This window comes from Mirounga angustirostris, unplaced genomic scaffold (assembly GCF_029215605.1).
Source record: "Mirounga angustirostris isolate CCGP_5_RB_7025 unplaced genomic scaffold, mMirAng1.0.hap1 SCAF_10, whole genome shotgun sequence".
Classification (NCBI taxonomy): domain Eukaryota; kingdom Metazoa; phylum Chordata; class Mammalia; order Carnivora; family Phocidae; genus Mirounga; species Mirounga angustirostris.
In genome coordinates, this window is record NW_026991718.1 from 24,134,657 (window position 1) to 24,162,139 (window position 27,483).

Sequence of the window (27,483 nt, forward strand, 5' to 3'; positions counted from 1 at the left end):
CACTGGGTCTCCCCAGCTTCGCGCCCCCTCCCTGCTCCACCGCCTCTTTTTTTTAGCGATGCTCCCATTTCCACGCAGCTTGCCGGAGATGGAAGGGACGCGCCTCGGGCGCAGCGATCGAGGTGTCACGGGCGAGGCCTAGTTTGGGGGATGAACGCTGAAGAGGGGCCCCGAGTTATGGGGTTGGGGACGGCGAGAAGGTGCAGAGGAGGGCGCCGGCGCCAGGCATCCAGCGTCGAGGGATGGCGCCCTCCTACCGCGCAGCGCGGCCGCCGAGCGGTCACGTCCGGAGCGGGTCCAGCGCCCTCCTCAAGCCCACGATCCTCCGCCCCGACTGCCCAGGGGTGTGTGCAAGGAGGGGGCCGCGGACGCGGGCGGGTTTGTCGTCCGGAAGAAGCGTTGACATTGAACTGGTGCGTGCGTGTGCGCGCGCGCGCGTGTCTGCGTGTGTGAGTCTCGGGGAGGGAGCCCGGCTGGAAGCAAACCACGGCCTTCGGGGAGCTGAGCCGAGCGCGCCCCCGAGCCGCCGCCGGCAGGAGCTGCGAGCGCTGAAGCCATTCATGATTTTGGTGACGTTATTCCAGGAGTGGGCGAGAGGGGGGCGGGGCCTCCCGCGGCCGGGACCCGCCCCCGCCCCTATAAATACAGCTTCCCGGGCTCTTTGTGGGGCCGCGGGCTCGGTGGGGAACCGAGAGCTCCGTGTGCTCTGCCGACGCAGCTGGCAGCGGGGCTGTCTCCGGAAGGCGGACCGGCGAACGCCTAGTGCCCGCACTCCGCCGCCTGCCGCGCCTGTCTGCGCCCCTGACATCCTTCCTCGGGACGCGGTGGCCGTTTTTAAATCACAAGGGCGTGGGTCAGCCTCCCCTCGGACTTCATGTCTGTGTATTTCCCCATTCACTGGTGAGTATCCTGCGCCCTCGGCGGGCATCCGTCTCGCGGCCATGGCTGCGGGGCCCGGGCGCCCGCTCCTGCGGGCTCGGGTGCGAGGGCAGCAGGCGGCGCGGGCGCCGGCACTCACCCGCCGCCCCAGCCCGTGCCGGAGTCAACGTCAAGGTTGCAAAGGTGGGGGTGGGGGCCGGTGGTGCCGAGAGCATCCAGACAAAGGGAGTGAACTCGAAGCCCTCACTTAAGTGACGGCTGGGAGGGTGCGTATGTGCTGGTGGTGGGGTGGGGGGAGAACCAGGGATCAAGCCTGAATCCCGCGAACAGAACCCCCAATGCGGAGGGCTGCAGGAGGCACGCGCCCCGGCTGGCGCAGGGGGCTCCTGCTCTGCCCCGGCCCCTCCCCTTTTCCTTTTTGTTCGCATGCAAGGCTCCGCGTCGAGGCCGGCGGCAGCGGGGCTGAGCTGGTGCAGCGGCGGCTTTTGCAGAGCTTCGAGGGGTGGGGAGAAACGCTCTCCCCACACGGAACCCGATGAAAGCCACAAGCAGCAGCACCAGCACAAGCTGCGCCCTCTCGATCTCATTCCTCCTCAAAACCCCATGCGCCTTTGTGGGGGCCCGGGCTGGGGCCGGGGAGCCGCTCTCACCCGCCGGGAAGAATCCGGGGCCGGGCCGGGGGGCGGAGGACGTTCGCACGGACCCGGGATCTGGGCCGGGAGGGATGCGCCGCGGGCGCCGCGCTGCTTGCGGAGCGAGGCCCCCGGCCGCGCCGGCTGCCGCTTCCTTCCTGCGCCCGGGAAGAGGAGGAGCGGCCGCGGGGGAGCACTGACGGCGCGGGAGGGCGCCCTCAGGTGCGGGCACGGCGGGCCGGACCCGCGGGTTCCAACTGCGCGCTGTCCCGCTCAGCCCAGGAACCGGGAAGTTCCTGCTTCTCGCTTCAACTTTTGGGGCCCGCGCCGCAGCCCGGAGCGAAGAGCGAGCGCCCCTACCCCAGGCGAAGAGCCTGGCGAGAGCCCCGTGGGCCCGTTTCTTTGGGGGTCGGCGGCAGCCTTTCCAGGACCCGGGATGAATCCGCCTGTGGAGTCCCCTCCCCCCTCCCTTCCTGACCCTAACCCTTGCCCGGAAGCCCAGCATCTTCGGTCTCTCCTCCCCCACCCTGGCTCTGTCTAGAGAAATGAACTCTCAGAACAAAGTAAAAATTCCCCCACCCGTGAGGCTTGCGTACCCCCTCCTTAGGGGCGCCGCTCCCCTCCCGCCTCCCTGGTGTGTGAGCAGCCAGGTGCCATGTGGGTGAGACTTCGAAGGCTGCTGGAGGCTTTGTGCCCCTGGCCACTCCATAGTTGCCAAGGTGGGTGTTAGGGCCCATCAGGCCCATTATTATCCCCTGAGAAATTAAGGGAAATAAAATAATTGGGAATTATTTTATAGTTGATTAGCTCTTCATAGCTTGCAACGGTTTTTCCACCCCAGAGATGAGCCATTTAGCGTAAGTGTGATATATGCATTATTAGCATCATGGTAAGAAACAGGGCACCTGTGGCTCAGAGAGGTTATATTACTTGTTCCAGATCACACAGCTCTTGAGTGGCAGAGCCTGGACCAGACCTAATGCTTCTGTTTCCAAATCCAATGCTGTTTCTACTCTCTGTAGTAATGATGAAGTGAAGAAGAATCTAAGGAGACCCCTGTTTCCTTAGATGTAGTCAGTTTAAAGCCTTGCCGACATTTATTTATTTTGTAACTGTGTAAAGGCATGATGGTGAAAATATTGGGTGTTGTGTCGGGAATGCACTGACTGGTATGTACTATTTGGCATTATGCATTCGGGACCCTGTATGTGCCCGTGGTTTGAGTGAGGATAATGGAACATTTGTATCCTGCTTACAGAGTACAAAGCACTTTCACATGTCAGCCATTGGTGGGCCAGCTTGGCTCCTCTGGAAATTTCCTCTGCAATCAGAGTCCGGGCATCCTTAAGGCTTTTAATCCAGGGGATGTTTTTCAAGCTGTGAGCTTGCAGCTGCTGTGGCTGGACTAGAGAAGGGGGTTGGATGGCAGATGTGAAGCCTGCAGAAAGCTGACCCCTTGGGGCTTTAAGTGGGACATTTTGCAAAAAGGAACACCAGAGAGAGAGGAAGAGAGAGAGGAATTTGGGAAGGCAGCATTATTGGACTTGGTTTCCCTGAGGTTGACCCGTTATCATTATGTAATAATAATATGCAGTTCCCCTAGAGACGGGTTGAATTGGTTTTAATATAGACAGATGGACTCAGCTACCTACTGTTTGGGTTTTTTTCTAGTTCTGTCACTATCACAAAGAAAATCCAGAGTGCTCTGTGCCAGTGGGGACTTGTACAGGAGAGGAGGAAAGAGAGGTTTGCCAGAGCGGTTTTCAGGCAGTTTCAGGGCTTTGTTGGCTGAGGCTGAGGGCCCTGATGCCCTGGGCTTATAAGGCACTTCCTCAGGGTGTGAGCTTGTTTTTCTGTGAGTTCTGTTTTGAACACCTCTCATCCTGCCTCCAGACAGTCCCCTGATCTAAAAGCAGAAAGCACCAAGGATAGGAATGTGAAAGTGCGTGTGTTTGTTGACTTTTGGTCTGGGTTTCTTGGCAGCCCCGACTATCTGCGATCTGCCGAGATGACTGAAGTGATGATGAACACCCCATCCATGGAGGAGATTGGCCTCAACCCCCGAAAGGATGGCCTTTCCTATCAGGTGAGTTCTGTCCTGGGTTCCTTCCGGCTCTTTGGAGCTGGTGACTCTTGCTGGGGTTGGAGGCAGATGTGGTTCTGTGTCCCAGTGCCACTTGGAACAGCTATGTGACCTTGGGAAAGTCTCCTCATGCCAGTAAGCCTCAGTTTCTTCATCTGTAAAATGGGGCAACAATAGTCCTTACCTCAGAGGATGTGGTAAAGATTCAACTTGATGAGATGCTGGGTAGAGGGCATTCATGGTGCCTGGGACACAGTAAAGGTTCAGTAGGCATGAGCCGATGTCATTCTTTAGTCATCCCAGCTGCTGTGGACTCGCACATTCACAGCAACGAGGGGGGGACGTGATTTGTGCCGTCGGTTCAGACCAGCACTTCCCTTCACGGCTGTGCCTTGGCAGGAGAAACATCACCGTGAAGGGTAGCTTATGGGGAAAGGTGATCGGGTGGAGGAACATCTGTGTCAAATGCTGCTTTCTTCCTCAGGTGGATGGTCGACCCACTGAGGCCACCAGAGTTAATGTTCAAAGTACTTAGAATTGAGGAGACCTTTCCCCAAAGGCAAGCTATCAGATTTCCGGCGTCTAGATTAGAGATCATCCTGCGTGATGGATGTTAAATACATGAAGACCTCAAAAAGTGCCCTAAGTGTGACCTTCAGATTCCTAACACAGTGCTCTTCCTCCCTGCTATGCACTCACCTGCTGCCCCCAGCGAGCTACACAGCAGCTTGATATCTCTGGGGGCGTGAACTGGAGAGTTCCGAGGTTACTACTGTGGGAGAGGAAGGAGTCTATTTTTCAGGGAAGACCTTGGAGCTAGGGAAATTGTGTACAAAGGGTGTGTGGCCTGGGGAAGACGAAAGGGGTGTGATGGGCCCATTCAGCAGATACGAAATGAATGTCTGCTGTGAGCCATGCACTTAACAAATGTTACTCATTTACTCTTGACCATAGCTCTGAGGTGGGAGTTCTTGCTCTGTTTAACAGACAAAGAAACAGGCTCAGACTGTAGCAGACCCAAACTCCAAAGCCTTGCTCTTCTGATATGTCATGGGTCTGTACCTGGAGCTGGTTCTTGCTTAGAATCTAGACTTGCTCTGGCTAGTCATTCTGTAGAACCATTCCAGGGCATTTATTTTGTAAAGGAAGAAACAAATAGGGAGCTGCGGGCATGTGATGGGGAAGGGGTTGATCAAAGAGCTGAGATGAAAGCTGAGTTCGTGTAAGGTAACTTGGTGGGTGACAGCAGAGTCACCTCGGACTGGGAGGCTCAGGAAGGCCCCTCTGTTCAGTGTCAGTGTCAGGGTCTGGCCAAGCCCCTTTAGCTGGCTGGAAAGAAGTATTCATGTTGCCTGAGGAGATGAAGGAAGTGAGGGGGATACCCTTTCCTGGTTGGTTTTCTACCCTCCACCCCCAGAGTGGGTCTGAGAGAGACCATCGAAGGCCCCACAGCCTGTGGGAGGGTAGAAGTTTCCTGGCCCCCCAGCGAGGGTGTTTTTGGATACCAGTTTCCAAGCCACTGAATCAGACTGAATCTCTTTGTGGTTACAGGTGAGATTTTCTCTCAGTTCTGGGTTTTAGCATTCCATCACAGAACCCTTCCAAACACAGTCGTCAGTATATCTTGTGTGTGCTTTTCACGTTCTTTTGAACATGTCCCAGGACCAAGGGGCCACATCCTACCGCGCTGTTTTCTCCGTCTTCAGGCCACTGCCCGAGTGAGGGCCAGGACAGGTGAAGGGGTGGAAGGGGCTGCAGCGCGGGGGGAGGAAGGCTGACTTGGGGTTGCAGCGGCCGGTGGAAAATCAAATCGCCTTTGGGCTCCCAAGATGTCATGATGCCGCCTGATGAAAGAGCCCTAACTTTCTCCTAGTGGTGCTGGCCTGAGAGCCCGGTTCCCACGGCCCCTCAGGAAATCTTCTCCTGCTGCCCGGGTGGGGGCTACTGTCCACTTCCAAAATATCTTACCTAGAACTTCAAAGCCCTCTTGTCACCAGATTTCGGAAAGGTCCTCTGGTTGCCTGATGAAGAGAAAGGGGAGAGCATCATTTTTCCTGGGCACTTGCTGCGGTGGGCACTCTGCCGAGGGCCCAGGTCTCCCATGGGAAAGCAACATGGGCGTAATACCCAGAACACAGGCAGTCTGGGGCAGCGACACAAAGCCATGGTCTGTCCAGGTATGGATGGCCATGAGAAGGCTTGGCCGGTCAGACTGGGGCTGGGCCCTGCGAGAATATTAGGACTGGGAGAGAGCACCTCCATCTCTAATCTAATTTTGTTGCACGCCCAGATACCCCCCTGGCTTGCCCCTGTTTATACCAGCTGCAGGGCTCTGCAGCCAGCTGATCTGACAATTGTCATATGACCCATATCCTCTGGGCCCACTCAGAGCTAGTGTCATGCAATTAAACACATTCCCACCAGAGCTCTGGGACGGCACTGGCCGAAGCCCATCCTCTGTGCATGCTCGGGCTGGGCTTAGATCTGGGGTGGGACATCTCAGAACTCTGTTCTTGGCATCCTTCCTGAGGGTAATAATAGTACATGGCTTTTACCAGGCCCTGCTTTTCCAAGGAACTGAAAGTGGGAAGGAGACATCAATCCCGACTTGGCAGATGAAATAGAATCTCAGGCTTGTGATTTGACCTTGAGACAAGGTCGTAAAATAGATAGGCACACTGGACTTCGTCAATCATTCCCCCACCTTCCAGACCTATGCAAGAATGAAGCTTTCCTAACTTCTCTGCCCCAGATGTGACCTTTCTTCTTGCAACATCTGTGGCATTTGTTCTCTGAAACGATGCTGCCCTGCGCTTTGAGGATATGGGTCCTGCCCAAGTCTCTGAAGGCAGGGGATGCCTTCTTTCCCTCTTTGTGCCCATCAGCCTCCCCAGCCCAAGATGCATGCTGGCTCTAGGTCTTTCCAGAGCAGGTGCCAAGTGAATGGTGGTTGTTTCGATGAGGTTGAATCTCCTGATCCAAAAGCTGGCCATCTTCACTTCTACTTTAGAATTTTTAAAGGGTCTTCTCTGTTCAGGCCTACCAAGGCTTCAGATAAATATCTTTATGCCCTGGAAAATTCAGGTAAGCCCTACCTTTCATGCTTAGGAGTTAGTGTCGTTTTGTGAGCATCTATAAAAATCAACAGAGCCAGTGCCTTGTTTCATCTTAACATTTATTCAGAGAGTCAGCTCGATATGGGAACTCCTTGTTTGCACACGCATTTGGCATGAATTATGGCATCTTGCTGGGTGGGTGGGTAAATGGTTACCCGAAAGTCTGAGTACATTCTGGGCAGGCTGCGAGGAGTGGCTGGTTCACTGGGGCTGAGTGAGCCATGAGGACATTTAAGTCCCCAATGGCTTTGGCTCCCTCCCCTCACTGCATTCGTGGGCCTCCCGTGGTGCCCCCACCTGTGGCACTGGACGGCTGCCACCTCCACCTTCTTACTTGGCCCCAACTCAAGGAAGTAGGTCAGTGGCTGCCTTGCGGGGCCCTCCATTGGATCCAGGGGCTCTAAGTATGTAGCATTTTGGAGTGCCTCTCTGATGGGGTCTCCTTTCATGCTGCAGCTGACCCGGCCTGGGTCCTGTGCGGGGAAGGGTCCTTCGCCTTTGTTTGGAGACGCTGGCCGTGCCCCGACCCAAGGGCTCTCGTCATTCTGGCCTTGCTACCTGCCTTGCCCCAGCATGGCCTGGGGAACCTTCTGCAATCTTACCACCCTCGCTAAGTTCTAGATAGAGGTATGGCTCCTTGGTTTTCATTTAAAATTGCCCCTTCTCAAGCATCGGGACCAAGATCTGATAGCTCTGTCCTTCCCGAGGCTCTTTAAATTCCTCTCTGATCAGCTTGCGTGTCTCTGACTGGCTGCCCCTTGAATTCCCTATGCTGGGCTTGGTCACAGACTCCTACCACCTGACATCCATCCCCAGTCCGACAGGCAGCGAGCTCCCCTCAGGGAAGCCAGGGAGGATGCACTATAAACCAGAAGGAGCTCACTCTTCACACACCACAGTCTTCCGTGTCCTGTGCCTTCCCTTTGATCCGCAGAGCTCAGGACTTCCCTGCATCCTTCCCTTCGCTTCCTAAGACCAGAGGGAGGGAGAGCCTGGCTTTTGCACTGTCGGGAGGAGGGAGAGTTGAGACGGGGGGTTGCTGACCTCTTGCCACAGTTCTGTCATTTGCTTCTTGCAGTCTGAGAGCCTGAGTGGTAGCTCGGCATTCAGGGCGGGGGTAAAGCACTAGGCTGGCTGAGAGCTCGCCTCTCCCTGGACGGGGATCTCTCAGTCTCCTCTGTCTGCCAGGCCCAACAGCAGCAGGTTCTCTCCACCCTCTTCCTGCTGCTTCCCTTTATAAGAAGCAGCAAATCCTGTCTCAGTGAACAGGCTCTTGTTAATCTCTAAGTCAGGCAGCCGTTCAGAAACCCTCTCTGTGTGGAGTCTTTAGGAAGACCCCCTGAGCCTGGCCCCCTCTGTGTGTTCCCACCCGTCCAAATGCACGTGTTGAAGTAAATACCTGATGGGTGGAGCTTCCTCCCCTGGTTCAAGTTCCTCCTCATCCCTGCCTCCATCCCCCACAAGCCTTGCTCAGGGGGCCATTACAGGTGGAATCCATCCACCGCCTCTGTCTCTTCCTCCTCGTGGTGACCCCCAGTTGTGTTACTCCACATGTTTGCAAGAGTTTTGGAGGCCCTGCTGCGTGGCCTCACGGAAGTCCCATGGTCCCTAGGAAATCATCTTTCACAACACCAGACTTAAAAAGCCTCAATTGTCCCTGGAGGGAAATAAAGCTAAAATTGCAGAGCATTTGGCAGGACGCGTCCAGCTATGGACACGACATGTTACTGGAATCACAGCAAGTTTTCTTTCTCCTCTTCCACCCCCTCCACCCCGCTCCCTCCTTGGTACAGCTTATAATAGTGTGAGGCAAAACAGGCAGTTCAGGCCACCTGGGGCCAAAGCCCAAGGAGCGCCTCGTTTTTGGGTGGGTTTGTGTCGACACACACACTGCCTCTTTTTGAGTCCGTGCCTCCCTTGTTCAGATCAGCTCTACTTTGTATGCGGGACCCGGCACCTTCCTTCTTAGGCCCAAAGCCTTGACACAAACATCATGTTCACTGCTTTGGAGTGCCCCCGGGGGTAAGGGCCTGCAGAAGGCTGGAATCGTCCCCCTGGGCCCCCCTCCCCTCCCCCCAGCACACACACTGTGGTCACAACAGTGAGTCTGTCACACGGCCAGGGAGAGAACAAGCTTTCTTCACTTTCCTGGCCACCGTGTCGCACGCTAGAACCGAGCAGCCCAGCCTTCTCTCAAAGGGCCTGTGTGAGGCCTGACGCCTCTCCACAGCTGGTGTGTTCCTCACTGCCCTGAGCAGGGGCTGTGTCTCAGGCTGCTCTCTGTCCCTGCGGCGCGGGCCCCCGCGTCCTGCACAGAGCGGCGCAAGGAGCGCGGGGTGATCCATTGGCCCCTTCCCCTCTCCCTTTCCCGCACGGAGAACTATCCCTCTACCGTGGCCATCCCACAGCAGAGATTTTTATAGGATCAGCATCTTCTTGACATCAGCCCAGTCTTGCAAGTTGAATAGAAAGGAGGATTGTACCGTTGGGGAAAGGGTTGAGTTTGGGTGGCGAATCTTGTGACCAGAGCCAAGAGCTATTCCTGGGTGTCTAGTGAATGTCCTGAAATGATCTTTCAGGTCCAAGTCCTGAAATAATCCTCGGAGGATATGAAAACAGGCCCTCATTCACATGGGGCTCAGAGTTGTCAGGCCTTCACTCCTTTCCAGTTCAGAGGTGCTGGACCGCCTCTGTTACCTCTGGCCTCCCCACCTGCCCTTCTCTTGTCCCTGAGCCCACCCCAGGAGGATTCTTGATCAGATCCTGTGTCTGCTGCCTCATTCGTCCCTTATTGCACAGACCTGTCTTAGAAACAAATTAAAATTTGCCAGAAGTTTCTCCAGACTATCGTGCAGCTAGCATTTTGAATTTAAGGGAAGTTTAGGAGCTCCTTTGGCCCCCTGACTGCTAGAATTAGCTGCCCTGCACTGTCAGAAGCTCCTTTTTGGGGTAAACTGTAGAGAAGAGGCACCCAAGCATTGAGCTGAAGCAGCATTGACTACTTGTTTCTCAGCCACAAATTTTACTGGAGCCAGTGGGAAGGAAGGTTCTGGATCTCTCACCCGAAGTAGAATTGGCCTGAGCGCGAAGGGCATTCACAAATCTCAGTTCAGAGGTGGTTGGCTTCTAGGTCTGACCTTATCCTAACTTGAATCTGAAGGTGGTTCCCAGACAGAATTAATAGTATACCGTGAACTCACCTCCTGCCTTTACTTTGTAGAACACTCGTCCACCCTTGGATCTGAGAAGCATCCTTGGCTTTCCCCAATTCCTGAATGTGTTTTTCCAGACACAGCCCTGTGTACAAGCTCTAATTTAGGAGGTCACTATTAGCCCAAGGCGTGTGGGCAGCACCGAGCTCAGCCACTAATCTCTGTGGACAGAGCCCAAGGTGCCTGCTCAGACTCATGTACTCATCACACACACACTTGCAGACACTCCCATGAACACCCACATGTGCATGCACGTGCACACACATACACACACTCACACACTCATTTTTTTTTTGTAAAGATTTATTTATTTGAGAGAGTGAGAATGAGAGAGAGTACATGAGAGGGGGGAGGGTCAGAGGGAGAAGCAGGCTCCTCGCTGAGCAGGGAGCCCGATGCGGGACTCGATCCCGGGACTCCAGGATCATGACCTGAGCCGAAGGCAGTCGCTTAACCAACTGAGCCACCCAGGCGCCCACTCACACACTCAAAGGGCAGCCGGTGGAATGTTAATAGGGGTTGTCTTAGATTGGAGTGTTGAGATGGTAGGAAAATTTTCTCTTCCTTTCCCCCCCTCTCCAGTAATTTCATATTTTCACTGATAAAGTATGTATTTTATTGTTCTCATGCTTCTCAAATTTTAAAAGTAACCTCTGCCCGTGATGGAATTTTAATTTTCTTTAACCTTTTTGTTTTCTAAATGACCATGATCTCACCATGCCCACGTCACAGCTGTTCACGTTTTAGCAGCTTTTCTTTCTTTTCCAGCGCACTTAATGTTTTCACATAGCCAAAATCACAGAGCTGTGGTCTGCTTTTTTTTACTTACCAGTTTGTAAGTCATCAGCATCACATCATGACAACTGACTTTAAAAATGCTTCAAAGGGGCGCCTGGGTGGCTCAGTTGGTTAAGCGACTGCCTTCGGCTCAGGTCATGATCCTGGAGTCCCAGGATCGAGTCCCGCATCAGGCTCCCTGCTCGGCAGGGAGTCTGCTTCTCCCTCTGACCCTCTCCCCTCTCATGTGCTCTCTCTCTCAGTCTCTCTCTCTCAAATAAATAAATAAATAAATAAAATCTAAAAATGCTTCAAAGCCAGCATTTTTAATAAGTGTACAATGTTAGATCCTAAAGTGATGACATGATTCTTTTTACTGTTCCCCAGTTGTTGAAAACTTTTAGATTATATCCATTTTCCCTCTTATAAATAATGTAATAATTTACATATCAATCTTTATATATAATATATATAATCTTTATATAATATAATCAATCTCTGTCCATAGTTGATACAATTTCCTCAGAGTCGAGTCGTAGGACAGAGTTTCTAAGTCAAAAGTTGTTAAGTGTGTGAGTTTGTGTGTGTGTGTGGGTGGGTGGATGTTATATGTATAAAGGCAATACTTATTCCTTCTAGAAATTTTGAATAATTTAAAATACAAAAAAACCCCCATCCATATTTCTATCACTGAAACATTTTGGTATGTTTACTTCTAGTATTTTTGTATGCATTTATGTTTAAAAAAATAAAATTGGGATAAATATGTGTATGCTCTAGTGAATTTTTTTTTCACTGACTATAATTTTGTGACTATGTCCATTTGTTTTTCTTTATAAAAAGGCATTTCATTTTGTTACGTGCCACTTATTACTGCTGAATATTTAGGTTGTGGCATATTTTGTTCCTGCAAAGAACATTGCTCTGAACATCATTTTACGTAAATATCTGCACAGACCTGATTTCTTTCCTTAGAATAAGTTCTTGGAAGTACAATTACTAATTCAAAGAGATTCAATATCATTAAGCCTCTTGATTATATATTACCTTAAAGACAGAAAACAAATAGAAAAGTTTATCAAAATAGAAGCTCCTGGCATGGAGAGCTCTAGCACATAGAATTTCAGGGGTGTAAAAGCTATCGACATGAGATCATGAAAGAGCTCTGTGGCTAGAGTCAGGAAGGTGGTTTATTTCAGAGTGTTTAGGAGATGTTGTACATCTTCTTCTAGTTTGTTAATTGCTTATTTTGAGCAGAGATGATAACAACTAATGATGTTTAGGCAGCATCTAGCCAGCATTGCAAAATAGCTGGTGATCATGTTTTTGTCCCTTCGTGGGTATAATGACACACTCGGGATTACAGATGCATATGGGTCGGCAATTGCCCTACTTGTCTCCTTTATTCTATTAATGACGTTGGAACACCATGTGACCTTGAGGAAGACCAGTGAAGTCGCCTCCGCCTGGAGACCCATGAAGTTTGGAGAGATGCAGATGTAGTCCCCTAAGCCATCCTGCTCTTCCGAGGTTCCAGGTCTGGCTCGTGGACTGGTCATGGTTTAGAAATATGGCTTCCCTGGAATCCAGGATGGACTGGGCTCTTAGAAGTAGATCTGAGCATAACAGAAGTTTTGGGCCCAGAACTCGGGGGCCTTTTACCCAACAACTGTGCAAGCCTCAGGTTCTTTGCAACAAATAAATGCTCCAAGGCAATGTTCCAGTAGGGTCCACAGACTCCTGGTGGTTTACAAAGTCTGTTCAGGTATTACACAAGCTTTAGAAATGGTGGTATATTTTTATGGTTACTACCTATGACAAGTAATACTAGTTTTCCATCTCTGTAGTGATACAGAGTTCCATTTTTATATGTTTTAAACAAATGAGTAAAGAAAAAAGATAATTGAGCCATACTATGGTTGTGGACATGAAGGCGTAATTACCATGGTATCCAACTTCCTGAGGTTGGCATCACTATTGTTATCATGAAGGAATTTCTTTTCTTCGACTCTGGTATCCTCTTAGATGAAAGCATTCTTAAAGATCAGCTAACACTAAACCATGATTTCCGTATTTCTTTGGTCATTTGCCCCTCACATGTGGCAGTTGAAGCATGAGGATCCTTCCTGGCTGTTTTCCTTGTCAGCCTAAGATGAGAGGTTCTCATGCCAAATTACTTCTTAATGATGCTCCATGTATATATTACTTGATGTTTTAACAGAGTGTTAAAACCAGCGGACAGCTGCCCCTGGGGTTCACAGAAACTTTCCAAGGGATGTGACAGCAGAGAGCATTTTCGGGAAACCTAGTTCCACATCTTCAGCCTCCTTGTGTTGCTTTGCTAAAATCCCATTTCTTGAAGCTGGGCTTCCCCAGTTTCTTTGCCTACCTTCCTGTCAAGCTTGCCCTCCTCCCCCTTGCTTCTTGCCCTGCTGAGTCTTTTAAAGGGACTTCCCCAGGTAGGGGCACCAAACAAATGGGCCATTCAACATGTTACTGCCTAGGAAGCTCCATAAATCCCGCCTATCTATCACATGGAGAAACCAATAAAAAAGATTACCTTTGTGTGTAACAATTACTTGTGGTATGTTGATTGATCAGTTACATACATAGCTGCCAGGAGCCAATCCAGATTTGTTGTTGTTGGTAACAGGCCTTAGGGTCATTTGACATAAAAATACTAACTATCCATTTATATAATAAATATGTCTCTTTATTGCAGAGAAGTATGAAAAAAGCTAATAACTAAAAACATTAAAATTCTAATGAACAATAGGATGGAGATACAGTTTCAAGCAGAGAAAAGAATAAGATTTTAGAGCTTGTGTATGAGTTTATTTTTTTAAAAGATTTTATTTATTTATTAGAGAGCACGAGCTGGGGGCCGGGGGCGGGGTGGGGGGGGAAGGGCAGAGGCAGAGGGAGAAGCAGACTCCCCGTGGAGCAGGGAGCCAGACATGGGGCTCCATCCCAGGACCCTGGGATCATGCCTGAACCAAAGGCAGATGCTTAACCAACTGAGCCACCCAGGCGCCCTGTGTGTGAGTTTTTTCATGGGTGATGGTTGATACCGAGTTGCTTTGGTATTTATAAGGCATTGGGTGCACTTAAAAGAGTGGTATAAAAGTTCTATTTTAAAATGTTAATGTTTGTAATATATCAGAAGTTTTAGATGTCAATTTAAAAACATGTGGAAGGACACAGGGTTTTTCCAGATTCTTTTAGAGAGTAGACAAATGGGTGGACTCAAACTGGCAGTAGGGCATCTCAGATGTGGGAGTGCACGTGACAGCAGGTGGCATTGGGTCACGTAGGTGTTCTTTGGACATAATCAGGGATGTGAATTTCAGAATCTCTCAGCACATGGGCTACAAATCTGGATAACTGGTTTCTAATCTTGGCTTTGCTCCTACCTCTGTCACCTCAGGAAACTCACATCCCTTCTTTTTGGCCTCGATTTCCCCATCTATACGGGAGAGAGTGGATTCTATCACTTTTGTTAGAATGTTGTATAATGAGGTGAAATCCTCCATCCTGATCCTAGATCTGCCCACTGGGAGTTTAAAAAATCTGCTCTCTTTTCCTCATGTCAGCCTTCTAGCTGTTGAAGGCAACTTCATATTCCCCTCAGATCTTTCCCAGTCTTAAAACATACCTTCCGTCAACCTTGACTTAATGTGGTCATCCTCTGGAGGGTGTTTTTTTCTCTAGGGCAGCAGTTCTCAAATGTTTTGATCTCAGCCCCTTTCACATTCTTTAAAAATTATTTAGGACCCCCAGAGATATTTGTTTATGTGGGTTATGTCTTTTTTTTTTCCTTTCTTTTTTTAATTTTTTTAATTTATTTTTTTATTTGGGTTATGTCTTTTGATATTAAAATGGAGTGTTTAAAATTTTCATGTTTTAATCCCTTTAAAATAACAGTAAAACAATTACATGTTAATACAAATAACAGTTTTATTTTTTTAATTTATTTTTTATTTTTTTAAAGATTTTATTTATTTATTTGACAGAGAGAGACACAGTGAGAGAGGGAACACAAGCAGGGGGAGTGGGAGAGGGAGAAGCAGGCTTCCCGCCGAGCAGGGAGCCCTATGCGGGGCTCAATCCCAGGACTCTGGGATCATGACATGAGCTGAAGGCAGATGCTTAACGACTGAGCCACCCAGGTGCCCCTAAATAACAGTTTTTAATAAAGATAAATATGTTTTCAAAACCAAACCCAAACCAAAGTTTAGTGAGAAGAAAAGCATTGTTTCACATTTTTCTTGCAAATTTGTTTAATATCTGGCTTAACAGAAAATGGTTAGACTCTCATATCTGCTTCTGCATTCAATTTGTTGCCGTACGTGTTGGTTGAAGTAAATGAAGACAATCTGGCCCATGCAAGATCTGTTAGAAAAGTTAAGAAAAGGAAGAAATATCTTCATAGCCTCATTCAGATATTTTTCTTTGCTATTTCACCAAAACTCAACAAGTGGTAGTTTCTTAAAGGTTAGCAGCAACGTGGAATCTGAAACCTTATCAATGAGGTTTTTGTGCTCTTCCATTCAAATCCAGCAGTCTGTCTGGCACTTCGAATCCATCTTTTGCCCATGTTTGGTTTTGTAATGTGGTGTGTTGATCATTTGGAAAATACACGTTCACTGAGTAAGATAGATCTTCCAAATATGGACACATTACATCATAAAACATCAGAAAGTCACATTTATTTGTGCCTTTACCAGTCTCATTAGAAAGCCTTCAAGTGGGGCACCTGGGTGGCTCAGTCGGTTAAACATCTGCCTTCAGCTCAGGTCATGATCCCGGGGTCCTGGGATTGAGCCCCGCATCGGGCTCCTTGCTCAGCGGGGAGCCTGCTTCTCCCTCTCCCACTCCCCCTGCTTGTGTTCCCTCTCTCACTGTCTCTCTCTGTCAAATAAATAAATAAAATCTTAAAAAAAAAAAAAAGAAAGCCTTCAAGTATTAGAGAGCGGACAAGTTTATGGTGGCTGATACGATTTATGCTTGAAAGTTTGATTTTTATCATTGGGAACAAATATTGTTAGTCATTTTCCACGAAGTGACGTGCTTGTTTTGTTCACTTTTGAGGACATGTCCCCCAAACACCCAAGTCAAAACAACCATGCTTTGTTGGGCAGTCACATTTTCAAGTAAAAACGGTGTTCTGCGGGAAAGTGGCTAGTTCAGCTGATGACTCCGTCACATGAGTGCTTTTTCTTGAGATGACCATGGGACTTGGAGATGCAGCAGAGTGCTGTCTGCTGGCTTTCCGCTTTATCACATACAACACTAAAACAACATGTACTTAAGAGTCAGTATTTTTTTTTAATTTTTTTTTTTTAAGATTTTATTTATTTGAGAGAGAGAGAGAATGAGAGAGAGCAAGCACATGAGAGGGGGGAGGGTCAGAGGGAGAAGCAGACTCCCCGCCGAGCAGGGAGCCCGATGCGGGACTCGATCCCGGGACTCCAGGATCATGACCTGAGCCCAAGGCAGTCACTTAACCAACTGAGCCACCCAGGCGCCCAGGCGCCCTTTTTTTTAAATTTTTTTTTTTTTTTTTTTAAGAAGGAGTCAGTATTTAACAAAAATTCATTTTGACTGCTTTATCAAGGGTATTAGGTCCTTTTTTTTTTTTTTTTTAATTGTTTGAGGTGGCAAAGAACGTAATGACCACCAGGACAGTCTGCTGCCGCAGTATTCATTAATTCTTGCCAAGGGGCCAGCAATTTCCCCCACTGGTGCTGTTTGTGCCATAGTGCAAGTGTTAACACAGGGGGACAGGCAAATGACATCTTCGTATTATTTAGAAAGTATTTTATCTCCGTGGACACTTCTTCCATGAGAGGAGCTTGAGATCTGAGCTTTGAGAAGCGCTGCGCTAGACCGAACAGGAAGACTATGTGTGATCAGAGGACAGCAGGGCCATCGCCTCCCTGCTAGTGTAGACCGCTTCTAGGAATACAGCCCTGTTCGTTTCAGTGTCGTAGCCTCAACACTGTAGCTGTGACCAACTGAATTCTCCAGGCCTCTCTTCTAGCACCTACTGTCAAGCAAGGATTCCTGTTTGGGAGAGGGAAACAATGTTTTTAACTTAAAGAAAGGTGGGTCTATTAGCTGATGACCCCACTTTGGGACAAGGTGAGTTGGAGATGATGGATGTCATCCATCATGGGAGGTGGGAAGGGGGAAGTGCCGCTGTAGATTGGGGAATCCTCCACCTGTGATGGATGGGTGAAGCCAGGAAGCTGAGTCTGAAGAGAAGCCTAGGATGACACCTAGTCTAGGGAGGGCACAGGGAAGATGAAGGTAGATGGGTCAGATGAGCCAGGGCAGGGGCATAAGAATCAGGAGAGACCATGAAGCCTGAAGCAGGCCGGATGGCCTGGTGGGGTGCTGCAGAAGTGGTGATGAGTGAAAGCTGAGCAAAGGCCCTGGGGCAGGGCTGTAAGGCTGTCCTCAGAGACTTGAAAGAGTTGTTTCCATGCAGGGATGTGTTTGGAAGCCACGTGGAAGGGGTCAGGAAGGGGATTCCAGACAAGGGTGGGAAGGCTGTGGGACTAGGCCACACATTCAAGACTTTTGTCTCCAAAACAAAGAACGAGAGAATGGTTGGAAATGGCAGCCGTGCCATTCTGGGCTTTCTGAGAGGAGGTATGGCTGTGGGACATTTGGTTAGTTCCAGTGGAGGAGGATGGAGAAAGGGATCTGTCATCCCCAGAGGCCCAGAGGTGACTGGGAGGCATGTCTTCTTTCTAAAGGGCAATGATAATCTAGTCAATAGGATGTGGGTATTTGAAATCATCTATGCCAGATAACTGCAGTCTTTCTCTCACTGCCCTAGAGAGCTTTAAGAAATGTTCTTTAACCTTCCAAAAGCCCCATCAGCTCACTGGGCCCAGAGTTATCAGTAGCAATTAGTGCTAATTAATTGGAATTTGGAACTCTTGACCTGCAGGATGGGTGTGTGTTTGAGAGATGTTTATGAAGGATGGTGTTTATCTAGAGGATTTCCTTTTCTTTTAAGTTTCAGGGCTGGAGGCTTAAGCATCTTTAATCCAAAGGAAGGAGATCCAACAGTTGTTACAAAGCCTTAAATCTCTCCTCAAGTCTCCTATAGGATTAGAGACACCAGAGAAGGGTAGGAAGGGGTGAGGTGGATATTCCAGAGCCCCAGGCCAGGGGGATTTGAGCAGAGTGAGAGCGTCAGGGATGGAGAGTGAGGTGACTGGCATCCGGCTGGAGATGAGACTGTTCTTCCTGAATCCAGTTAGGAGCTACTCTGCCATTTGCTCTAATTCTTTCTGTTCTTACTAACCACATGTCACTTTGAAAAGTCAGTAAAATGCAAATAGCTATGATGATGATGATGAAATAGCAGGAGGCAAGTATTTCAAAGAACATATATATATTCCTTGCCTTCACATGTTGTTGGGGGACAAAAAGCAGGGTGACTTTTCGTTTGGATTAGCTGCTGCTCATTCATTCAGCCCTTGGCAGAGCAGGATGCTGGTAGAGATCTGCCCATTGTTAGAAACCAGCCCCTCCTAGGAAGGAATAAACACACAAGGCCAATCCATTGTTGTTCTGCAGGAAAAATAAGAAACCCAGACGTTGGGAAGCTGAGGGGCAGTCCACTCCTGGGCAGCAGGCCCCTGGAGTGGACTGGGGGGCGGGGGTGTGGAGGTGCATAATGGGGAGATCGCTAGCTGCAGGGGCTTGCACTGAAGACCAGGATCTGGACAAGACAGTGGCTTTTGTTCTGCCTGGCCTAACCCATGCCCTGGAAAAACAGAAACACTGGGAGAGAAGTGAAGTCAAACCCATTTCTCCAAAGAACCTGGTCTAGAATTGTTGAGTGCAAGCCCAGGAGTGCTGCTCACTTGCTCCTGGCCCAAGCCGTTGGGACTATTGACTTTTCAGTCCCTCACTCTAAATGCTCCTTGGGGACCCCAGTTTTACCTAATAAGAACCATCATTAGGAATTTAAAGTTTACAGAACATGTTCACACATACCTGTGTTTGATTCTCTCCAAAGCCCTATGAGATGGGGATTAACATTAATCCCAATCTATAGATGAAGACAGGAGGGAAATGGGCCACCATGGCTTCGAGCCCCTTGGGTACTATGTGGCACTCAACATGCAGGAGCATGTGATCCTTCCAACAATACTATAAAGTAGAAGAAATCCCTTCCTTGTTTCACTCAGGAGGCAACTGAAGCTCAGAGAAGTTAAAACGACTTGATCAAGGTCACAGAGATAATAAGACACGGGGGTAAAGTAAAAGCCCAATTTTTCAGACTCCTGGTCTACCAGCAGTGGGAGTGGGAGTTTCCATTGCAGGTTTGAGGTTGATTATGCCCCCTCTGGAACCAGAGAGGGACGAGGCTCACTGCATGATTTTGTGTGCAGAGGCAGATCCCTCTCAGCGCCTTGGGGACTGCCTGGTGATTCACCTCAGGCCCTTTGCCCTACCTCCCCTCTCCACCCCACCCCAGCACACCTCATCCTTCTGTTAGAGCCCAGCAAAGAGGAGCAAGATGCCCACGCTCTGGAGGTCTCAGCTTGCAGAGCTGGTAATGAGCCCTTTGTGTGTCCAGTTCGCCACCTTTCATCTCCTGCTCCCGCTGGTGTCCGCTTTCCCTATTAGCATCTCTCGGCTCTTTGCTGAGCCCTCGGCCCTCTTTGTGGCCAGCTCGAGTTGTTTGTCAGGAATGATGGCTGAGGGATGCGAGCACTCGGGGGAGGGCTGCTTCACCCAGAATTGCTCACATTTTCCATCCCAGGTGCCAGACATCTCTCCTCTCCCCACCGCAGAGGCAGCGAGGTTTAGGTCACCTGGCTTAGAGGCAGACAGTTGATAGCTAGGCCCCCAAATTTCAGGCCTTTGGAGATCTGATATTACCTTTCAGTTCCCCCTCCGTGGGTGAAATGGGAGCTGACTGACCAGCAACTCTTATACTTAAGCAAAAAGCCTTCTAATTCCTCACCCCCCAACCCCAGACTTCTGCTGTGAGGCTGCCCACGTTGGCCCATCAACCAAACCTCCTGAGCCGTTTTCCTGGACAACCCTGCTTTCATGGTCCTCATATTTAACTATTAATGTTTGCACTGCCCACTGCACCAGCCACCAGCCACCAGCCACATGCAACTGTTTACATTTAAATTTATGTTATATTTACACATATCAGATAAATTTACATTACTAAAAGAAAATTTAACAATTTAACCTCATTTCGAGGGCTCAATAGCTGTATGTGGCCTTGTGCAGCTAGAGAACATTTCCACCATCACAGAAAGTTCCAGTGGACAGCTCTAATCTACACAGCCAGAAATGCCAGTATTTTGGCGTCCACGGTTCATCTCACAGAGCATTTCTTCCTCAGAGAAGGTCCTAAAGCTCCCTTGACCTTTCAAGTGACCCCATGTGAGTTCCCAAAATGTCAGGGCCTGTTGGGATTAGAGGCCACCTGGCAAAGGAGGCCTCTGAAGAAGTGTCCTCTGTAAGATTCACGAGCACCAAGTTTGCACGCCTGCCGTTCCTACACAGTGGGACGTGCAGGACCCAGCCGGGACCGTGTGTGTGATCTTCAAGACTTCACTCCACTTGCAAAGGAAGGAACTGGGTGTCTATGAGCTTCATCCAAGCCATCAGCCGTGGCAGCCGAGTGTGACAGCTGGGTAGCTGGATGTGGAGTCCAGTGTTGGCAGAAGGAGGGAAGGGCAGGGCTGAGAGAATCACAGCTGGGGATGGATGCTTCTAGATCTGCCCTGCCCTCTGTGGGGCTTAGGGTGGGAAATGCTTCTCAGAGCCTCCCATTTTCCATTCTGGACCTCTTGGAAAGGAGTCTTTGCTGCAGAGGGAAGAGAAAAGGAATTTTTGTCCCCCCTTCCGCAGTCCAGAGAGAAGGTGCACATTGGAGTAAGAGGTTTAACCAGAAGCAGTTTCTCTTTGGAGCAGGGGTGGTTCTTTATTCCCTGCCAGCTCCTGCAGGCAAACAGCATGCCAGGCTGGCCTACCGCCCCAGCCCTACCTGTCATGTGCTTGGCAAGTCCGACTCGAGTCCTTTTTTCCACTGCCTTCCCTACCCCGTCACACTGCAGTTGCAACCTCTCATTTTTCTGCTGCCTAGATGATTAAAAAGCATGACTTAGTGGAAAAATCTCAACCTCCTTAGGGTCAGCCTCTTAAGCAGCTGTTGGAGATAAGACTGTGCTGGCAGAATACTCAGCAACACTGTGCAAGGCTTTCTGTCTGCATGTGAGGAAATGAGAAGCTGATTGGTTCTGAGTGCATGTTGTTTGGCTTTGGAGAGAGCTACAATTTTCAGAGGCATAAATTGGCATTATTTGATAAAAAAATAAAATCTTTGCTGGAAAGGTGAGATTATTATAGTGATTTTTTTTTTTTTTTAAGTGCAGTGAGCAGGCTTTGTAAAGGAAAAAAAATTTTTTTTTTTAATGGCACCTGCTTTGAGCAACTCAGGGAGCAAAGTTCTCTGGCAATTGAGCAGTATCAGAAGTTCACTGCTCAGACTTCCCCCAACAACTTAAAAGACTTAATTTTGCAGCTCCTGGTATGCAAGGCATTGTTTGGAGTTATTTTAGTTACCATGTGAGTATTACCACCTCTTGCTTGGAGATTGAATACTTACTGACTATCGTCTTGTTGAAACAGCTCCAAAGAGGACATTCCAATTTTATTTTATTTTATTTTTTAAAGATTTTATTTATTTGACAGAGACAGAGATAGCGAGAGCAGGAACACAAACAGGGGGAGTGGGACCAAGAAGCAGGCTTCCCGCCGAGCAGGGAGCCCAGTGTGGGACTCGATCCCAGGACCCTGGGATCATGACCTGAGCCGAAGGCAGACGCTTAACGACTGAGCCACCCAGGCACCCAGGACATTCCAATTTTAATTCAGCATATGTCCTCATCTTTGTGTTTGCCAAGAACTTGTACCCATCTAGTGAGACACGAAGGTCACTTTGCTTTTCAAAAGGAAAAACTGAGTCACGGGCAGTTGGGAGGACTTGATCAGGGTTATGGAAGTGACGTCAAAGACACAGTGAGAATCTGGGGTCTGTGGCTCTACACAATGTGTTATCAAATGAACAGCTTATTTGAAGTCCTACAGGTCTGAGTTCAGGTCCCCATGCAGCCACTTCCTAGCTGTGTTACCTTGAGTAAGTCACTTGCTTTCTCTGTGCTTTAGTGTCCCCCTCTATAGAATAGGGCTCACACTACTACATACTTAATAGGATTATTGTGAAGGTTGAGATTCTACCCAGCAAATTTGCCTGACTTCTCTTCCATCACCACCATCATCTTTTTCTTTTTTTAAGATTTTGTTTATTTATTTGACAGAGAGAGACACAGCGAGAGAGGGAACACAAGCAGGGAGAGGGGAAGAGGGAGAAGCAGGCTTTCCGCTGGGCGGGGAGCCTGATGCGGGGCTTGATCCCAGAACCCTGGGATCATGACCTGAGCCGAAGGCAGACGCTTAACCGACTGAGCCACCCAGGCGCCCCCACCATCATCTTTTTAACATCTTTCCCCCCTAATTTTAGTTAAAGGCCTATTCCCAGCCTGAAACAAAATTACACGCTCTCCACTCCCACCGTGCTCCTCCCCCTTCTCTTGCACCTGGCCTCTCTGTGTCTTGTCCCTTTTGCTCTTCTTTGGCTCGGGTGATCCTAATTAGAATCCAGTTGCTGGGACGTCACAGGTAGGTCAGAGGGTAGATGCAGGGGCCCAGGTCTGCACTGAGCCAGGTGTCCGTCTCCTTTTGATATTTCATAGCTCTGTCTCAGGTCCTGAAGATTTAGAAGAACTGTCTAGACTGGGAAGCTCATCTTCTAGACTGAGCTGCCCAGAGGTCATCCTGGCACCTAAGCTGGATGGGCAGTTGAAGCCCAGAGTCTTGCCCACCCTCCCTGGTCAGTTTGCAGTCTGTAAAATGGGCATCCATTCACTTTTCAAAAGGCACACGCACTGAACACAGCAGATCTAGGTTTGAATCCTGGCTCTTACATGTGTCCATCAGAGCCGAGGATCTCACGGCTCCTTGGGCGTGGTCAGGCCTACATTAGGTGACATCCAAAAGAGCTTTGCAAACTGTAGTGTGCTTTCCACTTGCTGGATTTCCCGTTGCTCGCTCGCAAAGCCCGTGCATGGAAGGCACCTGTGTTTCACCCTCATGCAGGGCCTCCAGCTCCAGGTGAGGGGCAGTGAGGAGGGGCCCAAAGAGACCACTTGCCCTGCTCAGCACATCGGCTGTGTGTGCACAGCGCGGTCCCAGTGCGGAACCGTGGGGTCGGGGGCATCAGGAAGAGAAAGACTGGAGTGGGGGTCCCTCTCCCCATGCCTCCTTTCTCCCCAACTCGTCTGGCCCCTCCTCTGGCTTGTTTTCCTCCTGGCTGCCATTACCATACTTTTTATGAGCCTGTTAAGTCTTTAATGATGCCTGGTTGTGCAGCTGGCTTAAGGCTTAATCCCCAGCAATAGGGCTTTATTGGATAAATGGTTAATAATCACTTGTCTGCAGGGATTGGGGAGGTTTTTTTTTTTTTTTTAAAGATTTTATTTATTTATTTGACAGAGACACAGCGAGAGAGAGAGAGCACAAGCAGGGGGAGTGGGAGAGGGAGAAGTAGGCTTCCCTCTGAGCAGGGAGCCCGATGCAGGACTGGATCGCAGGACCCTGGGACCATGACCTGAGCCGAGGGCAGATGCTTAACGACTGAGCCACCCAGGCACCCCAGGGATTGGGGAGGTTTTGTTGAGGCCCTGTCGTGATTCCCGAAAGCCCCATGTGGCCTGTGACTTGGCCTGTGACCGAGCCAGCACTGCTTGGGGCTGGGGTGCCATGAGATTGGGCACCACAGGAGCTGGGAAGCCCTGAGTTTGTAGGAGAGCGTTTCTTCTCCCTCCTGAGAATACAGGACACTTGCCTGTTGCTGGGGGACTGTCTTGATCTGGCCCAGGCCCTCTGCAAATGTGTCTCCACCCACTCCCGATTTTTGCTTTCCTTTCTCTTGCCATTAACAAGCTGTGTGACCTTGAGCAAGTCCCTTGTCCCCTCTGGCCCTTGGTTTCCTCATCTACCAAATGGAGAGATTGGAAGAGATAGCCTTGAGGACGCCATGTGGCTCTCAATGTCTGTGTTCTGTGAGCCTCAGTGTCCCAGACAGAGGCTCCTCTCTCCGGGTCTTGGGTGTGTCACCGAGGGCTGCGGATGGCAAGGGACCAGCAGCCCATCGGATTAAGTACTTAAGCTGCTGGGCCAAGAATTGGGTCAGCTGCAGTCACAGGGCACGGTGTGCACAGGGAATCCGCAAAGCCCCTCATGGCCTGGTGCGGGGTTTCTCCCAGTGCTGGGCAGGACACACAGTAGGCATTAAAAAAAGAAGCCTCATTGACGGGACTCTGAAGAGACTTCCAGGTATAGAACCGTCAAGGAGCCAGGAGCTGCTCACAGGTGAAAAAGGAGCCTAGAATTCTGTTCGTGGCTTGCCTGTGACTGGGGCCATGCCAGCAAATGTCCCTGATCAACCCTGATTTGGCCTTGACTTTATAGTCGCAGCGAGATCAGGACCCATCCCTGTGAGGGGCGGGGTGTTATTGGGGCATGGGCATGGGGCTCAGATGGACCTGGGTTTGAATCTCATTCCTCTACCACTCATTTCCAGGCTGTATAGTTTGGGCCACCTCCTTCTTCAAACCTGGGAGTCTTTAAGATAGTATTAGCAGCAGGTGTTTTCAGCACGACCGTATTGGTTCAAAGGATATGTGTAAAGCACCTGGGACTAGGCGCTGGTGGTTACCCCGGGAGGCAGCCCGTGACATGCTTTGGGCTGCCGGGGTGACGTGCTGCCTGCAGGCAGGTGTGGCCTACTATGGATTACATGATTTTAAGTTCTTTTATCTGAAAATAAAAGACAAGAAAAGGTTTGAACAGAGCAACACCACAAATTTAGGGGCACTGCCCTGAACACTTGCAGCTTCAGGATTAAGGTCTGCCGAGGGACGGTTTCCTGGGTGGCCCCAGAATGTGCTCCCTGGCTCCCGCCTTAGGGCTCCCTCCCGGTGTCCCGAGAGCCCGGCATGGGTGCTGGCACTCAGCGGGGGCTCAGTTCTCCACGCGTATGTGCCGCAGAGGAACGGGATTTCTCTTTTCCTGTACTGTAGGTGACCGGGACTCGCTCTGCTTTTCTTTCAGATCTTCCCCGACCCGTCAGACTTCGACCGCTGCTGCAAGCTCAAAGACCGCCTGCCCTCCATCGTGGTGGAGCCCACGGAGGGCGAGGTGGAGAGCGGGGAGCTCCGGTGGCCCCCCGAGGAGTTCCTGGTCCAGGAGGATGAGCAGGACAACTGTGAAGAGACAGAGGAAGACAACAAGGAGCAATAGAGTCCCTGCCGGCTCCCTCGGGGGCTACACCAGACGGCATCTGTCCCTGAACTGTGTTCTTTCCCATTGTGATGGAAGAAGGGAGTGAGCCACAATAGTTCTGAAAATGTCAAATGATGGCTTCCGTTTTGCACCTGCAAATCACCGAGCTGGTTTTCTTTTCTTTTCTTTTTTTGAAATGTGCTGGGCAGTGGAGCCCTCTGCGACAATTTGCAAGCCTTCTGAGAAAGGAAGCTGCTTAGAGCAGGGGTGGGGGGTGCGGGGAAGTGGTGCATCTTTGAGATCCGTATCTGAACCTGCGCAGGCTAGAGGCAGCCGTGGGATTCCAGTGGGCTCTGGGGGTGGGGTGGGGGGAAGGGGGATGTGCATCCCGAGCAGGGAACATTCAGGGTAAGAGAACAAACGGGAGACAGGAGACGGGAAGAGAAAATACACCGTTTGAAAGGAAGCAGCGAGCAGAGGAGTGCAGCCAGGAAGTTGCCCGCCCGCGGGCATCTGAAAACAACGCGTTCCTCTCTCTCTCCAGCTCTGCCCACCACCAGCCTTTGTTTTTATTTCAGCTGTGTTGGTCTGTTCACGGGAGGCTGGCAAAGAAGAGCAGTAGAAACTGGCTGCCTGCAAAGCCGGCTGGAGGCAAGCGTGGGAAAGAAGGACTCCCTGCCCCTCCCCCACCCTCTGCTCCAGCTGTGACAGGTTCTGGAGGTTTCTTAAGAGGCAGCACTCTTGAGCTTCTCTCTCCTGATTTATCCTTTTGCCCTCCCCGGCCCTTTGGGAGTGACGGGAGCACTTCCCACCCTTGTGGGAGGACCGAGGTGGACGCTTGGACACGAAGCTCCCTCGCCACTGCTCCCCCAGGCTTGCTCTACTCTGAGCAGAGGCACAGAGCTCTGGCTCTACCAGGCCGCCCTCCTTCTCCCTGGCATCACCTCTGCAGCCCCTGGGCGGAGCAGTCAGGCAGGGGCAGTTCCCAGCCTGACCAGCGGCCGCACCCACTCCCATGTGGGCTCCTGGCCCGTTTTTCTGGTGGGAGCTGAGTGGAGAGGAGACTCTGTTTCTTGTTGGGGAGGTGAGCTTTAATGGCGGTCCCAAATCTGGGAATTATCAGATGGGGCTAACAGGGCTCTCCTATAGCAGCCTGGGGATCAAGTCTGAAACTGAAGGTGTCATGCCATCACCTGGCTTCTCCTTGCGCTCCAGACGTGGGTGGGTGGATGGCACGGTGAGGGAGCACTGGGCATGGGTCCTCGTCCCTCCCCACCTCTCACCTGTCCCCTGTAAGGGCACAGGTGCACAAGAAAGCTAGCTTTGGACTTAGAGCTTCTTAGAGTTAAGAACCATCTGGAGCAGCAGGTTGCAAGACACACTCTTCAAACCTTCTCTAGCTCACAGCGTGAGTGTGCAGCCAAGAGGTGAGCTCAAGATCCTCCTGGAGGCTGACCTGGGCCAACAGAGGCACCCTGGCCGCTCCCCAGTGGGTCTAGGTTGACCCCAGTTTGGGACTTATGCGTAGAGCTGTATTTAATACCTCAAGGTTAGTGTGGTTCCGGGGAGCTGGGGCAGGATGAGGGTGTGCAGTTGACATCTCAGCAGGATTTGGTTCTGGGAAGCTGACGCTCACCCCTCCTCCCCCACCGCCCCCCGCTCCCTCCCCCTGTGTTGTCTGCTTGTGTTACACACACCAATGGCAATAACTTCTTCCAGCTCCTTGGCAGTGGGAGAGGCCCGCAGCCTGTACCCCCAGGGCGTCTCTCTCGTGCTCCCGCTGGTTCTGTTCGGGCTGCAGAGAGTCCTCCCTCCTTCCTCATTCCCTCACAGCAGCATGTCTCATCCCGCACCTGCCTCCCTTCGTGGATGGGGTCTTGCCTTTTAAAATCCTGTGTTTCTGTGTCCTTCTCATCTGTCCTGGTCTTGCCGTGTGATGGGAACGTGCTTGTAAACTGCATAACAAATCTACTTTGTGTATATGTGTGTTTATGGGGGTGACTTATTATTTTGCTGGTCGCTAGACACCTTTGTATGACCCTTTGGAGTCTGAGCAGGCCGGGGGCTGACAACTCGAGTCAGGACCTGCAGCAGCGAGCCTGTGGGAGGGACCCAGCCACTCTTGGACAAGTGGCTGAGCTCCTGTCTGGCCTGGCCTCCTATTTTTTTTTTTTTTAAGTAACTTGTGTGTATTTCTAACTGATCGTATTAAAAAAACAAAAACAAAAACAACCCTAGTATTTCAGTAAAAATGCCTGTTGTAAGATGAACCTCCTGTAACTTCTATCTGTTCTTTTTTGAGGCTCAGGGAGAAACTAGCATTTTTTTTTTCCGAACTACTTTTTGTCACTGTGACAGTTGTAAATAAAGTTTGAAAATGCTTTCCA

General features: G+C 50.3%; 1 protein-coding gene across 1 annotated transcript; it reads left to right on the forward strand.

The window, feature by feature from the left end:
- The first annotated feature begins 650 nt into the window (after positions 1-650).
- On the forward strand, positions 651-27,483 carry LBH (LBH regulator of WNT signaling pathway). Its single transcript, XM_045884344.3, has 3 exons — positions 651-900; positions 3,495-3,597; positions 24,926-27,483. The coding sequence occupies exons 1-3, from the start codon at positions 875-877 to the stop codon at positions 25,112-25,114; spliced, it is 318 nt and encodes a 105-aa protein (XP_045740300.1). The 5' UTR covers positions 651-874; the 3' UTR covers positions 25,115-27,483.